This window comes from Pyxicephalus adspersus, chromosome 5, assembly GCF_032062135.1.
Source record: "Pyxicephalus adspersus chromosome 5, UCB_Pads_2.0, whole genome shotgun sequence".
Taxonomy (NCBI): domain Eukaryota; kingdom Metazoa; phylum Chordata; class Amphibia; order Anura; family Pyxicephalidae; genus Pyxicephalus; species Pyxicephalus adspersus.
The window spans coordinates 5843151-5861479 of record NC_092862.1 but is presented as its reverse complement, the minus strand read 5'-3'; the positions used below and the strand labels follow the sequence as shown (position 1 = coordinate 5861479).

Genomic DNA, 18329 nt, shown 5'->3' with positions numbered 1-18329 from the left:
TCATAAAAACTAAAAATTATTAAAGCCTATGAAGTGTTTTTGACAAATTTACTAGTTCATATAAAGTAATGCAATATGTCACAGGACTTATTGAGGAAAGGATCAACTATGAGCCATTGTTATAAAATGGATATTAGTTTGTGTGACCGTAATAGAGCTGTAATCCTTTGAATCTGGCACCATTTCGCTTTCCTGTTAACTCCGTGTCCCCCACCCCAGATGTTAGTAACTTATTTGTGTGTCTGTGTGTAAATATGTACACTGATAAGATATTCTTGTTTTCATTTTTACTGTAGCAAGAATTGTGTACATTAGCAGCAAGGTAATGCAAAACAGAGGTCAAATAGAGGGGCTCCAGGCAATTCTCTGCAGGAAGTTAATGCAACACTCCTTTGGCAAAAAGTGTAGCTTTGTGCAAATTTCTAATGAATGTATTAATGCCTACAGAGACAGATTGTTAGAAAGTAGACATTAGGGCAAGGTTAATATTATTAACAGGATTTATATAGCGCTAACGTATTACTCAGCTCTGTACATTAAATAGGGGTTGCAAATGACAGACAGTGACACAGGAGGAGGAGAGGACACTGCCCCGAAGATTCTCCCTTTTCAACCTCAGCTGGAAGCATTTGCAGGGAAATTAAAATGTCACCCTGTCTGGGCAACTTGGTATGGAGGCATATTAAAGGGATGTACAGGCATTTTGTCATATTACTACAAAAATGCCACCTACGCCAGCCTTTATTAATCTGATTGTTTACTTTGTCTAGGGGGCAGCCAGGAGTGTAGAGCTGGCATGGCTTGTCCAGAGGAAACCAGATTTCCAGGTTGGCTGTGTATAACATGCACATGACATCAGCAGACCCTTAACTTTTGCCTATGGGTCAGATTTGTGGGAGCTCCTTGTGTAGTTTTCAGTGTTCAAAAAATCTTTAACACAATATTTTTCTTTGCAGTGCTTGCACCGCCCCCCATACCAGCGTATACTTTCAAGCCTCCGCCAAGACCTGATTTTGGCACCTCAGGGAGGACCATAAAGCTCCAGGCAAACTTTTTTGAGATGGACGTTCCCAAAATGGATATCTTTCATTATGAAATTGATATCAAGCCAGAAAAATGTCCCAGGAGAGTAAACAGGTAAGACTTTTTATTGATCATTACAATATTAGTTGCCTACATCTGTTCCTAATATAGCAATGTTCTTTTGAGACAGAGCTCATTTTGCAGTGTGGATTTTGTGGAGTGTTGGTGTGCGTCCTCCATTTTGAATGATCAGTCCCCCACTTTGTAGCCTGCGGGCAGCTTTGGCACACACAGAATAACTATATGAGCCACAAATATTTATATAGAGGCTCATGTGGTTGTTGGTAATAGCCTAGGCATTCATTTCTAAGCTGGTGCTGAGATCACCAATATACACAGTGTAACTTCAGATTCCCCATTCCAGAAAGGAATTTTTCTTACAGCACTAATAATGAGTCAAAAAAATGACTTGAAGTAAAAGCGCTGGCCTATTTGTGGCCCTTGAGGACTGCAGTTGGATACTGCTGGTATAAATTGTAGGAGACCTAGATACCTCACTTCCTCTGCAGCGTATAAACATTTGTCCTAAATAAACCTTTTGTATAATGGAAGATACTTATTCTCATATGGAAGCGTTTCGCCTGCAGCTATATGCTTGTGTGTAGTTATAATACATAGCAATATAATCATGATAGGTTTTGTATAGTGCAACCTGCAGGATTTACACAACCATAATTGTATGTTTCTTTTACAGACCTAATCACTCTGTCGTGTTTGTATATATTTACATGTTCTCCCCAGCCCTTTTTAGCCAGTTGCACTTTTCAGTAACCACACCGCTGTTTTGGGGTAATTATTAAATATCTGATGCACAAAACCACCCTTTCACCCTCCTACAGCTTTTTCAATCCAATCTTAAAAAAAATTCTGGGAAGAACACTAATATAGTAAAGGTTTTAACAAATCTAATCTAATGAAAATAGAACAGGTGTTTGGCCACCTCTTGGAGGTGATAATGAGTATTTTGAGATTAATATATGTTTTTCAGCTGAGGTGAGTGAGGGGAATGTTGCTTGCTTCAGCTTGTCTGAGTAATAGAATTATTCTTGGGGGTTTCCAGTGTAATAAGTGACGTTTGTGTGCCGAGTTGTTGCCATTCACTTGACCCACCTGGAAACTTTTCTCTATTATGATAGTTTTCTCTAAGTTCTTTGGAGGGAAGACTACAACCAAAGCAGATGAGCAAGCAGTTTATCCCTATGCAGATGCTGAAGTGGCATTAAAATCTATATAGGAGTCAAGTTCCATACCTCCTCTATATAAACGGATCATTTAGTTGCACTCTTAAGTGCAAAAGTCAACAGCACGCTCCATTCTACTTATCTTTGATACAACCAAATTTTAGCAAGGTGAAATGCGTCGGGTTAAAGAGCTAAAGGACCTCATATTAAATGTTTCAAGTAACCTATGTTCCTTACGCACTAAATAAGATTATTATTTTTTTATTATTAGGCAGCGCTGTGCAATATATATCTATATAAATAGATGTGCTTGTATAGTTAGCTTTCCCCTAGAACCTTGTACTTAATAACGAAGTTGGGATAACCACAAATATGAGTTCTGTATTTTATACCATAATTTGGCTGATACTATTGATGCAAGCTATTATTTATTATAAGTAGCCAAATAAAAAAAAAAAAAACCTCTGTTTGCTTCTTTTTTCAGTGTAACTGGTCAGATTCTTCGCCGCACATTGCATTCACAATTTTTTCCCCCTTTGTGCATTAAAAGTGTGCTTTTAGCATGTACACGCTACGTGGGAACCTGTAAAATGACCTCTCTAATTGGAGGTGTAAATAAATTCATGTTGCCTGATTCCTTATCTCCAAATTGACCTGTCCTTGTAACATTTTATTTTCTCTTATTAGTATGTAACAATATAGACAAATGTTTTGGCATGTTTTGTAAAAAGTTATGCATATAACATTGTATTTGGAATGTCTTACCAAAGTGAAATATTCTCGAACGTACGCTTGTGCCCAGGCTATGGACATTTAAACACCTCAGTTTTCTTAGTGTATGTAGAGTGCAAACTTTTGTAGTTTTTTGTTAACAACCATGGCAGGTTATTTAGAGACTGTGTACCGTTGTTGAAATTCCCCCCAACATGTCCCATAGGAAGTTAGTGGAAATCTCCCATTAGAATTCCTGTTACAATTATCTTTGGCACAAGGTCCCCATTAGAAATGTGTTCCTTCTCATGTTCCGGGGACACCTGAAAATGTTGGTTTTTTTCTTCACTTTCTGTTTACGTGACAACAATCGTAACAAGCAGAGGATCAATCTCGGACTGCAATAAAACCTGCCAGAAGGTCTAAACTTTTCCCATTCTATCCAAAAGGAAGTTTTTTTTTTTTACACTTTAAGTAACTGGAAAACAAGCCATTCTTGACCTTTCTGGCTGCAGTTACCCTCGATTGTTTTTGCCAAGATCTTGAGTCCGGTTTGTAACATGGTTTGGTGAGAGAGCTTGCAGGCTGCTAGTAAAACAATTAGCAAAGCTGCGATTTTAAGGTTTCCCTCGTTGTCTTCAGGTCTGTAAGGTCTTGTTTTAATATGTAAATAGTGCAGAACCATAGTTTCTGGGCAAAGGCGCACAGAAGAGACGGAACTCTGTAAGGATTGCAATAAAAGGTCCAGTTTGTCTGCCTTCTGTCAGCCAAGAAAAAAAGAACAAACCTTAATGTCAGTTTTTATTTTGCTCTTTAGGGAAATAGTTGAACACATGGTCCAGCATTTCAAGGGTCAGGTCTTTGGAGATCGTAAACCAGTATTTGATGGCAGGAAGAACCTGTTCTCTGCATTGCCTCTTCCAATCAAAGAAAAAGTAAGCAACTAAACATTCTATGTATGTGTTTTGCTAAAAAAAACATTTGACTGCCTCTGCGCATGAGCTGTTCTATATATTTCCTGTATCTGTATGTTCTATTAATTTGATGTTTTGATGGAAATGTGATTTTTTTTTTTTTTCGACGGCTTTACCTAAAATGTTTTGGTATTTTTGACCAGTGTGTTGGGATTGGAAGGTCCTGAGGAAATAGCATTTCTAGATCCTTCTAACTCGCACCCTCCAGTGGTATATTTGCAGGAACTTAGACAGGAGATAAAGATTACACTTTTTGAGAGCTTTACAGCCACTTTTGAGAGGGCAGGGATTATGTAGTTGTATACAATTGGTTAAAATACATGCATCATGGGGATCAATAGCACATGGCATTCAGGGTCTTCTGTGGACTCTTTCCTTCCCGCAGTGCAAGTTTCCTAAGTGTAACTGCTGTTGAGCACCACCCATGACATGTCTGTGGCATGGTATTTGAGCTTAATGGCAACAGGGCCAGTTGAGATTTTTAGTCTTGTGGTGCTTATGTGCATATCATGTGTATAGAAAAGAATGGCCCCCTTTAAAATATTTAAGCCAAACAGTACAATTTGTGGTGGGAAACCAATACAGGGTACCATCCAGTGAACACCACACGTACAGTAAAGCATAGAAGACTTTTTCCCTGAAATGTTGATATATTATCTTTTACTTGGATGTTAAAGTTGCATTAAGCAAAAAAAAAAAAAGTGTGCATTTCAACAATGTTATGGCATATTCATTTTGTTTTGTTCTTGCAATTTTACAGCAGGTGGATTTGGAAGTCACATTGCCCGGGGAGGGAAAAGATCGCATCTTCAAGGTTTCCATTAAGTGGATGTCTTGTGTCAGCTTGCAGGCTTTACATGATGCACTGACTGGACGGCTTCCCTGCGTCCCTTTTGAGAGTATACAGGCATTGGATGTTGTGATGAGACATTTACCCTCTATGAGGTATTTCAACTTGTGTTGTGGAGAAGCCATCTATAATCTTGCAAACCGTGACAATTGCCCATTTCCCCTTTCTGACAATAACCACCTTACCTTTAACCGCTCCATGCTGACTTCATGGACTACAAAGCTAGGCCAGAACACAATAACGCTGAACTCACTGTCACCAAGCAAAGATATTTCTCTTGTCAAATCCTCCTAAGCTTCCAAACCTAGCAGACTCTTTTCAATTGCCTCGCTTGCTCCCCCACAACTACCTTCACTGCTCAAGTCATAGCCATCTACTTTAGAGGTAGAATCATCCGAATTGAGATATGTCTCTGCTCACCATGCCACTCCAACCATATCCACCCCTTCCTCCTGCAAATCCTTACTAACCACCTTTAGCCTTGTTACCCTGGACAAAGTCTGCTCTCTTCTCTCATCATATTCATCTGTCCCCTTTGCCCATTTCCCTCTGATCTACTCCCTGCCCATTCCTTCACCCTGGCCCTAACCAAACTTTTCAACCTCTCCTTTTCTACTGGTATCTACCCCTGTTTAAACATTTCCATTATTCTCCCTATCCTGAAAAAAAAACTCATCAGACCCCTTCTTAGTTCTAGCTACCATCCTATCGCCCTTCTTTTATATGTTTCCAAACTTCTTTAGCGCATTGTCTACAAAAGACTCACTGACCTACTTGAGCACCAACTCTCTCCTTGACCCCCTCCAGTCTGGCTTCCAAGCTTCCAATTCCACTGAGACAGCCCTTACTTAAGTGACCAATGACCTCATCAGAGCTAAGTCGTAAGGAAACTTTTCCCTCCTCCTTCTCCTGGATCTTTCCTGGAGTTATTCTATATCTCCTGAAATATTTCTAACGGTCAATAACACTGTAATACTGCCCTCCCCTTTGCCACGTTGTCTTCCTCCTTCAATTTCGCCCTCTGCCTAACTCAATAACTTGTATTGCGATGAATAATTTCTCCAGTTATAAGTTTGAATATCAAATAATTGAATCTGTTTTATTGCTAGGTATACTCCTGTAGGTCGATCTTTTTTTACTGCATCCGAAGGATGTGCTAATCCTCTTGGTGGAGGAAGAGAAGTTTGGTTTGGCTTCCATCAATCTGTCAGACCTTCTCTCTGGAAAATGATGCTCAACATAGATGGTAAGAATTTTATTAAATATTTAAACTATCTTCTTTGATGCAAATGTCTAGATTAAATAGTGAAAATTTTTAGTGCTGCATGAAGTCAATGGGGCAGCATTGGTAGTGTACCCATTACTGATCTACTATGTTTTGTTCTGCAAAGGCTGTGGAGACAAAATCATAATGATTCTTGTACATTTTGACTGAATGTAATGCTTCGTACAGATGTCCAATGTTTGTAGCTGGAAAGGATCATGCAAGTGGCCCCCCTTTTCCATAAGAGAACACAGCCATCGTTCCTGATAAGTCATACATCAATCTACCATGACAGATTGATGGGTGATGTGAAGGGGACGCTGTATACTTGTTAGGTTTTCACCCAAGACGAGCACAGTCTTTTGTCTCAGATGTGTGTACAAAGCTTAAGCTCTGGGATCTTTAGCTTGATTTGACAAAGACAAGAGCATCATAGATAAAATACAAAGTGTTAGAACTTTAAAGTGGAAGTAAACTGCAAAAAGACTTGCTTGCCTTTACCTTCCCAGATCAATCCATAGGTTTCCTGGATTGGATCCCACATTGTCCCAGGCGCTGCTTTCTTTCTGCATATTCGTACGTCATCCATCTTGCATTGCGCAGGTGCATGTAGATGGGGGTGGTGGGGGCCATCCCTCTGCACATGCATTCTCCCTCCTCCCCCCCATTGAAGAAAAGGCTCCTTCTGTGCATGCCAAAAAGGAGCAGCCAGAAGCCTCCCGGGTTGTGTGATGTATGTATCTCGTGGGGACGCTGTGTGCTCCCATTCAATCTTTACCCCTTCCCCCAACAAAAGTAAATTTTACCATATAAAGGATTTTCTTCCCATTTATGTAAGGTAAAGGTTTTGTGACTAATAGGTCATTTCATCCACTAACCAGTTTAATTATTTTAGGAAGTTTTACATCTTGCAAAATAACCCAAAATTTCTTTTTTTGTTTTCAGTTTCTGCCACGGCGTTTTATAAAGCACAACCAGTCATTGAGTTCATGTGTGAAGTTCTGGATTTTAAAAGCATAGAAGAGCAGCAAAAATCCCTCACAGATTCCCAAAGGGTTAAGTTTACCAAAGAAATAAAAGGTAAATATCTTCATCTTGCATGATTATTCTGTGCAGCTGACTGCCAAGTTTAAAGCATTGGTTAAGGTCCCAGTGGATCAGGTTTGTGTAAGCTAATGGCTGAGGACTCTATGCTTCCTTCACACTTGGAGCATTCATATGATCTTTGCTAAGGGAAATTTAGACTGGGCCTCAGGCTCCTGGATTCCAAAAAGGAAAAAAGACATTTTCTAATAAACCTTTGGACTAAACCAAACCCTTTCAAAGTAATAACCATAACAACTGCCTCTATATGCTATATAAATCAAGAGTGGTGACAACCTTGCAGCCATGCAAAAAAAAAAAATAATAATTATAAAACCCAAATTATAGTCATCACTCCACTTGTCCAACCTCTGCAGCTACAAAGTGCATACACAATGGTCCAAAAGAATCTAAATTTCACAAAAAATAGCTCATGCAGCTGAAAGTCCAATTATTTTTACATTTTCAACACAGAGTCTTTATAAATGTAATGGGCTCATGCTGCTTACCCTAAAGGTATGAGTCATTCACCTTATATTTGTATCAAATGATAAAATGCTCAAATATATAATGCTTAATGGTAACATAAATGCAATAGTAAAGAATAAACTGCTGACTTTGATGAAGTTGCCCACACTCCCATATTTCCAACCGCAACAATCCATGTGCAGAAAAACCCTGGAGTCTATCAAAGTAAGGATTTTTCTTTTATTTACTGAAAGCTGGACAGGCAGGACAGTGGATAAAATGCATGATAAGTTTTGTGCTGCCCTGCTTAATTATAAGGCTCGTGATTAGGTGTGGTAGCATAAAATGCATCAAGGCTTTTGTCTTCTGCTGTCTTTTACCAAACAAGTCTTCATGTTCCTATTCAAGCATACCATTTATTTGAGTGTCTTGTTTGGACCCCCCTTAGGTTACATGTGGTTTTGTAGCACATACCCAGTAAAAGACTGACACACAGGTTTCCAATGCTTTTACATGTAATTGACACTCCCTTTCTATGATGTGCTATAGGGTAGATTTATTTGCTATCTCCCTGGTTTCCATTTTTTTTTTTATAAAAGACTAAAACTGTAGATTACTGTGTGTCGGCTGGCTGCAGATGCACCGTATGAAAAAGAAAAACCTATACCCATTTAATGGCATTCTGTGTCTGCTTTCCAGGCTTAAAAGTAGAAATTACACACTGTGGACAAATGAAGAGAAAATACAGAGTGTGCAATGTAACGAGGCGACCAGCAAGTCATCAAACGTAAGTTTTTATGGGTTTTCCCCCCTCATTTTAGATTAAACTGCCATTAACCACCCTGGTTGCAATGCAATATGCACTTTAAGGTGTAGTATTTTGTTAGAAAAACAATATAGGGACTTGAGACAAGTACAGACTAAGAATGTGCTGCCTGGTCTAAGGTAATTGAAAATAATGTGCTTATATTTCTGAGATTTCTGTAGTTTACTTTCTCCAAATAAATGCAAATGCAGACGGTGCGTAAAAGCCATTATGTTTTTCGACCATTAAATCAGACCTAGTTTTCTAAACCAAGGTATGTATACTAAAACAGCGGTAGCCAACCGGTAGTCCGCAGGACTGAGCTCCCCACTCGAGCGGTGCATCCCCGAGTGGGATCAGGAAAAGGACCCCGCTGGGGGGGGGCGCACTGGCCAGGGACCATGTTCCCCTGTCCAAATTCCTGGCTCAGATCTGCAATGGGAGAGTGGGCGGAGGTATGGCGTTTTGACGTCACTATGGGGAAGGTTCCTTCCCTTTGATTGACAACTGGCTCCCCACGCATGCACGGTTAGGAGCTGGTAATTTTAGTGGCACACGGGACCAAAAAGTTTAGCGACCGCTGTACTAAAACACCTCACCACTATTACCTTGCATTAAAAAATGTTTTCTTTGTTACAAACAATAACTTTGTATTTCTAAACATTTTTTACATTTTTTATTTATAGTTTTCCTCTCCAGCAAGAGAGTGGGCAAACGGTGGAGTGCACTGTTGCACAGTACTTCAAGGATAGACACAGACTAATTCTTCGCTACCCTCATCTTCCATGTTTACAGGTCGGACAGGAACAGAAACACACATACCTCCCACTTGAGGTAAGCCTCTCCAAGTTCTGTCTTACTGGTCCTAAATATAAGTTTTGCAAGTTGGTTAGAAAGCGTCATAGGTGACATTGTTGATAACAGAAGGACTGTGATGATACATTAAGCATAGTCCTCGTGGCAATATTAGGCTGTGTGATGTCGGTAAATTCACTTGCTGGCCACCTCTGCAATTGTTTGTATTGTGTAGTCCATCTAGGGGCTGCCTAAATTTAGGGGCGTAGAAGACTGAATGTCCAGTTTGTGGCTTTAAAATATTCCCTATTGACTTCTTTTTGAGCCCACCAGCTTTAGCATTCTCAATAAACCGGGTGGGAAGAAGCTGTAGGTTGGTGGCAGCCCCTGTATTGTGATTCAGCTATTCATTAACCACCCAAAAACAGCCGGGTGGTGTACCCAGCTAAAAGGGACTGGGAAAAACACTGTAGTGCTAATGCAATGCACATCTACAGAGCACATTGCTGTGCATTAAACTTTAAAAGGGAAAAAAAAATTACAAAGTGACGATATGGCTGTGTTTTGGCCATACCATGGCTTTGTAAATGTGCCCTTTTCCTATAAAAGCATTCCATTTCCTGATTTTTAAATGTGATTGCAATCAAGCTATTACACTTTCTTTTGTCACAAAGTGGAAACCCAGATAGTACCCAACTCTCTAAAATGCTACTGTTTTTTTTTTTTGTTTTTTTTTATAAACAAAACGTTATTTTTATGTAGTGGTTTTTGTTTTTCATATTAGGTCTGCAATATAGTGGCAGGACAAAGATGCATAAAGAAACTGACAGACAATCAAACCTCCACTATGATTCGAGCAACTGCCCGCTCAGCTCCAGACCGCCAAGACGAAATTAGTAAACTGGTAAGAGGTTTATAATGGCTTTGCCAGAGCTACTTCTCTCTTGAGGGTGTAACCATAGGCACGTAAACTTAGTGTAAATCCCAGGAGAAAATGCATACATGGAATTCTGCCCATGCCTATTGGTTACACAACATGACTAGTGATTTTGCTGAGGGAATAAGAAATTTCTTCTTAGTAAGTTCTTAAATGGTGTGTTTTAAACCAATGGGTGCAGGATTTTTTAGGCTGTTGTATCTTTAAATGCAACCAGTTACATGCTTTAGCTGGTGGCATAGGCACTCCCCAAGACATGCTGCACTTTGGTATGGACTTTTTTTTTCACTTTATGTTGCTGATATATATGTTTTCCACTGCTGGTCTTTCCACAAAGAATTCTTTCAGCAAGTTGTCTCTATTTGCCATGTATGTATGTGTTTTATTCCTCAGAACAAATACATTCTAATAGATTTGTTTTTATATAATTTTTAGCATATATATGGTTTCATGACTTCAGTAGGCATAGTATAGCAAACAGCACTAATGTGTATGGCCTATGTATAGTATACAACACTTTTGCATAACTGTACCCTGATTTAAAATCTTGGTATTTGGCACGTGAAAGTTTAATGGGTTAAGGCTTGGTACACATAGGCAGAGCTGTTGCCTGTTTTGCTCAAATTTGATTGTAAACCCCAAAAAATTTGATGGCTGCTAGATCACTTTAGATCCGATTACATAGTAAGGTTGAAAAAAACATAAGTCTATTAAGTTCAACCACTTAGGAAAAAAGCCTATCCCAGATATAAATAAACCCTATGGACACCGTTGGTCAAGAGAAATTCCTCCCTGCTTCCCTGAGGCCATCGTATGTTCCCTGGATCAGGAGTCTGTTTTCTTTACTTCAAAGCTTTAATCCCCAGTTATATTCTGTGCTTCTAGATATCATGCAGTTTTTTCTTAAAGCAATCTATAGAACTTGTTGAAACTACTTCCTGAGGGAGCCGATTCCACATTTTCACAGAATTTACAGTGAAGAATCCCTTCCTTATCCGCATCTTAAACTTTTCAACCAGATGCAAAGAGTGCCCCTTTGTGCTTTGTAATGATCCTAGTGAATAAGAGATTTGGCTATATGGTCTATTTATATATAGGTTAACAAATTGGTAATCAAATCGGAAGGGAAAGTTAACCTTTGTGTACTAGGCATAGGTGCTTGTCCATGGAACAAGCTTAGGTTTGATTTGATGCGGAAAACTTTAAAACTGCCAAATCAAAAGTGCCTGTTTTTTGTTTTTTTTTTGTTTTTTTAATGCACCTTGTCACACACACCTCCATGTTTGGAGTTTTTTCCGTTCCCTTGTTTAATGATTTTAAAATCTTTCATCTTTTTTCAGATGCGCAGTGCAAGCTTTAATACTGATCCCTTTGTCCGGGAATTTGGAATATTGGTGAAAGACGACATGACAGAAGTAACCGGAAGAGTCCTTCAACCTCCTTCAATCCTATACGGAGGCAGGGTATGGGAAGAGCCAAATGCTCCCTTGGTAGACATCCCAATGGTTCTTGATCTTTATTCTGTGCCGTGGACTGCTTGGCATGGCTTTGCTTTATTCAGAAACTTAATACGCTTGTGCTGATCTGTCATTGAGTGTCTGTTTGGTTTGTTTTGCTTTATTAATTTTTTTAACATCACTTAAGCTGTGGCTACACTTGCAGTTTTAATTGTGCACAGAGAACAAAAAAAATAGTTTTGTTTTTACAGAGGACTGAAGAATGTATTCAGTATTTCATCTCTGCAGTACATGCACTTTTCCCTATGTTTTAAGAACTCTACAAGCACCGTATAATACTTTGATCTGCCGGAAACCTAATGTTTAAGCTGACAACCCTAGTGCTTTTTGGCACTGAAATAGTAATGTTGTCAGCCCTGATCTAGTAATATATGCTGGACTACAGAACAGCATCACTTTACAGCATGTGCAAAGGCAAAAGGAGTTGGAAACTGGCTACTTTCTGGCAGAAAAAAAAGCCTACAAGTAAATAGTATGAGACACAAAACATAGGAAAATGTGCTTGTGTTGAAAATTAAGGGGGGGGGGTGCAATTAGTTATTTGGGGGACTTTGAGTCCTCATGCCTGTGTAATATGTCATGACTTGGCTTGCACAGGGCTTCTTTTCTTTACTTTTAGTGGCTGAGCAGCGTGGTCAGGGAGCAAAGGGTTGGCAACTATACTGGGCAGCAGTTAGGCAAAGATATTTAATTGCTCTGCATAGACAAAGCAGTGGTGCACTTATTATAGTGGGCAATGTCACCCAGTGCACTCTACAAGAAGTAGTATTTTTATGGGTTTTCCCCCTCAGTTGTAGTATGACTGTGTGCTATGCAAAAGAAACTGTTCAAAGCCAGTCTTCCTGTGCACTTAATCTTATTATTTTAATGTAAATGGAATCCTGAAATTGAAAGGATAAAATCTTCATCCAGTTCGCGCTATGCCAGAGGCATGCATCTACTTCCAGTTCAGGAATAAAAATTTGCACCATAGTGTGTTGTAAAAATGGCATCGCACAGTATCTGTGGACCATGAACATTTTCTCAAGCATCACACTGCAGAATTATGTAAAGTGTAACTTAATCTGCAAGAGAATTTTCTTTCCGAAAACTTGCAGAAAGATTTTAGAAAGAGTTTTATGTATAGTTTATGCTTGCTTGTGTCGTGTTTGTAATGTTTTGCCTGAGATATTAGTTTGGGAATGTAAGCTTGGTTGTGCTAAGTTTCTAATTGATTCAAATCAGGATTTCATGACTGTTTTTTTTTTTTTTTTTTTTTTTTTTTTTTTTTTTTTTTTTTTATTTTTTTTTTCCCTTTTCAGAATAAGGCCATTGCCACCCCTGTCCAAGGTGTCTGGGATATGAGAAACAAACAGTTCCACACTGGAATTGAGGTTAAAGTGTGGGCAATAGCTTGTTTTGCTCCTCAGCGACAATGCACAGAACTTCACCTCAAGTAAGACTTTATTCTGCTGTATGTCTTTTATGGTGGTTAAGGTCCAGCTCTGGGCTACAGCATCAGGGCAACAGATACACAAGCACTGCTTTGTACACCAGCACACTGGCAATGCACAGGCTTAGGGAATGATTACCCGCTCAGAGTATGTACTGAGTCTTCAGAGTGAAGCTGAGTGGTATTCATACCATAACCCAGTGCATAATTGAGTGCTGCCTATTTTAAATTTGTATTTAACACTGTGGCTGGAGGGCTATCCTAAAGAAAAGTTTGACTTGTTGGGCTTTAGGAGTTTCGTTAACATGCCTGTAAAATGTTCTATAGTGTACCGTTGTCTTGAATGCATACTATTTTTCTTACAATATTTTTCTACTTCCATAGAACCTTCACTGAACAGCTGAGGAAGATATCCCGTGATGCAGGTATGCCCATTCAGGGTCAGCCATGTTTCTGCAAATACGCTCAAGGAGCAGATAGTGTGGAGCCCATGTTCAGACATCTAAAAAATGCCTTTACTGGCCTACAGCTGATTGTTGTAATTCTCCCTGGAAAAACCCCTGTGTATGGTAAGTCTGTGTGTTCTTCCCAAAATTCTTTATTCAATGTCATATATTTAACATGCATATCCTCAAGCCTTCAATTCAAGTTCAGTACTAATATTTCCACGTCCTCACCTTGTTTGTGTCTACTTTGTCAATGTAAAGCCTCATGCTTTGTTAGAGTTGAGCTTTGTACCGTAAAGTCAGCTGGTTATAAACGGGATCATTAAGGTTATTTTATTTTGTAGTTTGCAACCTATGTATGCACTGTGTAATGCTTGCAATACAAAGAACTGATCGTTTTTTTAGAGTTACCTGTCTATCTCAGGATATGCCTAAGAAACCACTTTGATTTCTAAACTCTAGCATGTAAGTGGCAACAACGACAACAAGCTTTGCTCCAAATATTACTTTGCTGCTGGAAAAACTTCTATGGCTCGTGTCAGGCTGTGACAGGCATAGGCACAGTATAGAGAAGTCTGTTACATAAGCTGAGGGGGCATAATGTGCAAGAAGAGAAGGTGGTCTTTATGAGCAAGAAAATATACATTTACTCTAGTGGCTAATTTACAATCTGTTTCTTGAGCTATTCTGTGGAAATAACGTAACTTTTTTAAAATAAATACAGCGGAAGTAAAACGCGTTGGTGATACTGTGCTGGGCTTGGCCACGCAGTGTGTGCAGATGAAAAATGTGCAGAGAACTACACCTCAAACACTGTCTAACCTCTGCCTGAAGATAAATGTCAAGTTAGGAGGCGTTAATAACATTCTGTTACCCCAAGGCAGGTAAGAAAACTCATGTCCAACATCCCTATTTGTTATCTGTTGAAAGTAGCAGAACTTTGTTTGATGTTAGTATTTATGCATAGTTATGGTGGATTATGAAACACTTGTGCTTTGTTGCATATAAATCGATCTGAATATTTTTTCATCCCAGGGGGACTCATGTAAGCAGGCAGCCTCATGAGCAGACCTTTCATTTAAGTGCAAGGTCCCCTTTTAACTATAGTCGTGGACCTATCCTTTTAAATCTGAGCTGAACAAATAGTATTCTTGCTTTAGTGGCCTTAATAAATGTATTTTTCCTTCTCAGACCACCAGTCTTCCAGCAGCCTGTTATATTTCTTGGGGCAGACGTTACTCATCCTCCTGCAGGGGATGGAAAGAAGCCATCGATTGCAGCAGTAAGTTTGTTTGTTCTTTTTGCTTTTTTAATTTTTATTCATGTATTGTAGAGTTTAGGTTTTGCTTAGGTCAACTTTTGGAGTATCTGTGGACATTTGTGCCTGTTTGCCCTGGAGGTCAGGTACTAAGGTTGTTTAAAGACCAACATTGGATAATATTATTAACCTGCTTCCCAGTTGGCATTTAAATTTATCCCGGAAGGGTTTGGTAGGATTTGAGATCAGAGCTTTGTGCGGGTCACTTGAATTCCTTCACATTAGACCCATCAAACCATCTCTACATGGTGCTGATTTGTGCATGGGGGCACAGTCATGCTGGCACAAAAACGGTCTTTCCAATAGTAGTGCCACAAGGTTAGAAGAGGACAGTAGTCTAATTTTGTTGTATGCTTTAACAGAATCTGTCACTAGAAACCCCTAAATGTCAAAACATTTCAAGGGGTTTGTGTCTCACCCAAAAGGTGTAGTGCTCAGGTATCCACAAACAATTGGTCATATAGTGTGTCTCTGTCCTGGAACTTCATTCCCTTCACTTATTCAGTTTACTGGCTTGGTACTTTGGTTTCATTTCAATCCCTTTAATCTAGTGTGTATGAGCAAAGTAGGATTTGAGTAATGAGTATGAGTTGTTCTCACTCAGGTGGTAGGTAGCATGGATGCACACCCCAACCGATATTGTGCCACCGTAAGAGTGCAGCAGCACAGACAGGAGATAATTCAAGACTTGGCCACCATGGTCCGAGAACTGCTTATACAGTTCTACAAGTCGACACGTTTCAAGCCGACACGGATCATCTTCTACAGAGATGGTGTTTCAGAAGGACAGTTCCAGCAGGTATGATTCTACTAGGGAAATGTCTGGATCCAGAAAGAGAACAGCGTTTAGATGATAAATAACATTGGATTTTGACTAATTTCTCTTCCTTGGTGTCTACGTATCAAACAGGTCTTACATCACGAGCTGTTGGCAATTAGGGAAGCCTGTATCAAGTTGGAAAAGGATTACCAGCCTGGCATTACCTTCATTGTTGTGCAGAAAAGACACCACACAAGACTTTTCTGCACTGACCGAAATGAGCGTGTAAGAACAAAGACTTGGATATGGCTTATTCTGGCCTGTGCCTATATTATGGTTTTTGTAAGATAAATCTCATCATTTTAATGCTGCTTTTTAATTTGTCAGGTTGGGAAGAGTGGAAATATCCCAGCTGGTACAACAGTGGATACAAAAATCACCCACCCGTCGGAGTTCGATTTTTATCTGTGCAGCCATGCGGGTATTCAGGTATGAATTATATTTTGCTGTATAATGCTATAAATTTTATTTTTCTATGTCAGCATACAGTTGCATGACAACCAGTCAACAGTATGGGACTTCATTTATATTCAGGGCATAAAGAAAAAATGCATTTTGACTAGTGTTTGTTTTCAAAGTTGTTTTACTGTTTGTCCCTTATAAAATTTACAAAGCATGACAGTTATTTGCCAATAGAAAAGATTTTTTTCCCCCTTTGAACTTTGTGACCCTAAAAAAAGATCAAACAAAATGAGGGAAAAGTAATAATGATAGAAGTATAAGATACCTAAACTGTAAATAGTGGAAGACATTCAGCTAAGGCTGATGAGCATTAGGCCATTTATCTTTAATTTATGTTTAAATCATGTTCTTCAAATACTTGGTACTTTTTTGTTTTAAGTGTATACTAGAGGAAGAATGTATAGTCATTTACCATTTCTTTTGCTTTACAGGGAACGAGCAGACCTTCTCATTATCATGTTCTTTGGGATGACAACAGATTTTCTTCTGATGAGCTGCAAATCCTCACTTACCAGCTCTGTCACACTTATGTCCGGTGCACTCGATCTGTGTCTATCCCTGCCCCTGCCTACTATGCGCACTTAGTCGCCTTTAGAGCCCGGTATCACCTTGTGGATAAAGAGCATGACAGGTATGTTTAGACTATTGTCCATTTTTGGATTGTCCTAGCCCAATGGATTTTCCTTCTACCAAATGCTGGAGTTCGTGGCCAGCTTGTGACATTGTCGCAGTTCAGCACCATGACTCCAGAGCAGTGGTAGTTAACTTGGTAAGTATAATGGACCACCCACTAGGCACAGGAGATACCATAGCTAAGTGTTTTTAAATTTGCTAATAGTATATAGTTTTGATGCCCTGAAGAAGGCAATATTAGATCAAATACCTTTTTCTTTTAAATTTTTTATTTACATTGAACCAAATTAGTAGATATAGTTGTTAAAAATTGAAAACCATTGTCGGCATTATATGAATTTATAGGATTAGAGAAACAATATGAACCAATAAATCAACAATCTTTTACACTTTCAGTGTTATGAAAGTCTATAAAACAATATAACAATTATTATTAACTAGTATTTATATAGTGCCGACATATTACGCAGTGCCTTACAAAGTCTGTAGTCAATATAATTTTTGACCAATATGTATTCATAGCAGATTTTATCAAAATATGATGAGGAAAAGTTTTAGGAAGGTGGAGAGGGGGTTTTAATATGGGCCAACATTCAATACAGACGTCCATTTAGCTTGATCAAGGGTTGTGATTAATCCTTGGTCAAGAGAGACTTATATTCAGCTGAATAAGTATCATGCCAATAGAACCAAGTCTGAGAAAATCATTCCCTTTAATAGAGAGGCTTTTGTGGACCCTTTAGCATTTATAAGTATAGCATACATTTGATAGTGTACCCTTAAGGGGTGTCCCAGGTTGGCACATCTGTTCCAATTCAGAGTTTTTAATGCTGACAATGCAGGTAGGTTTGAATAAAACTTTGATAGTTAATAGTGAACACAACTCTGCAAAGTCAACTGTCAAGGTGTGGAGAGACCAGGCGTCATGAGCTTGTCACTGGAAAGCCATTGTGGGAAGACAAAGTCTGAAAAACTGGATTAAACCTGGATGACCTATGATCAGCGTTATAGTAGAGTAGGAAAGAGCATTTTTTGATGTTGGTCCAATTGCGTGATGTTTAGACAGGTGTTTTACTGTGGTTCTGAGAGTGTGGTCTATTGGTTTTTTTTTTTTGGTTTTTTTTTGTCCCTCCCCCCCTTTTGTCCCTTTTTTTCCCCCTCCGTTTGTTTTCACCAGTCTTCCACCCGTTGGTGGGTTGTTATCAGAGAGGGTCTAGCATTCCTATACTTCCTTTATTCTTAGGGAGAAAAAGAATGTCACTGCGGATGAGGGCACAGCAACCAACTCAGACAATGTCGACGAACTCTTCTTTCAAACTACGCCCGTAGGAGGAAGGTATTGCCATAGGGAGTGTTTGGTGAAAATAAAGTAGATGTGGCATGATTGTCATTTTCAAAATATTATCCCTGTCAAACCATGAGACGGTCTCCTGTCTCCACCTGTGCATGTCTGATCTGAGGTAAGCCAGCAAGGTTTTAAAGTTGGCCGGATATGGTTCGGGATCGGCGGTAATATAAATTCCTCGATAACGGATCTGTGGAACTGTCAC

General features: G+C 39.2%; 1 protein-coding gene across 2 annotated transcripts in view; it reads left to right on the top strand.

Moving 5' to 3' along the window:
- AGO2 (argonaute RISC catalytic component 2) overlaps positions 1–18329 on the top strand; it is a 44550-nt gene that overhangs the window by 10342 nt on the left and 15879 nt on the right. The window contains exons 2-18 of one of the 2 annotated variants that reach the window (XM_072410617.1): positions 957–1137; positions 3793–3910; positions 4710–4894; positions 5909–6045; positions 7009–7143; positions 8314–8401; positions 9106–9253; positions 9999–10118; positions 11492–11614; positions 12970–13103; positions 13485–13669; positions 14271–14430; positions 14738–14828; positions 15469–15663; positions 15775–15909; positions 16012–16113; positions 16578–16777. In XM_072410617.1, the coding sequence (XP_072266718.1) occupies positions 957–1137; positions 3793–3910; positions 4710–4894; positions 5909–6045; positions 7009–7143; positions 8314–8401; positions 9106–9253; positions 9999–10118; positions 11492–11614; positions 12970–13103; positions 13485–13669; positions 14271–14430; positions 14738–14828; positions 15469–15663; positions 15775–15909; positions 16012–16113; positions 16578–16777 (2437 nt within the window). Of the gene's footprint in view, positions 1–956; positions 1138–3792; positions 3911–4709; positions 4895–5908; positions 6046–7008; positions 7144–8313; positions 8402–9105; positions 9254–9998; positions 10119–11491; positions 11642–12969; positions 13104–13484; positions 13670–14270; positions 14431–14737; positions 14829–15468; positions 15664–15774; positions 15910–16011; positions 16114–16577; positions 16778–18329 lie in introns of both variants that reach the window. The other variant, XM_072410616.1, reaches the window with a different exon arrangement.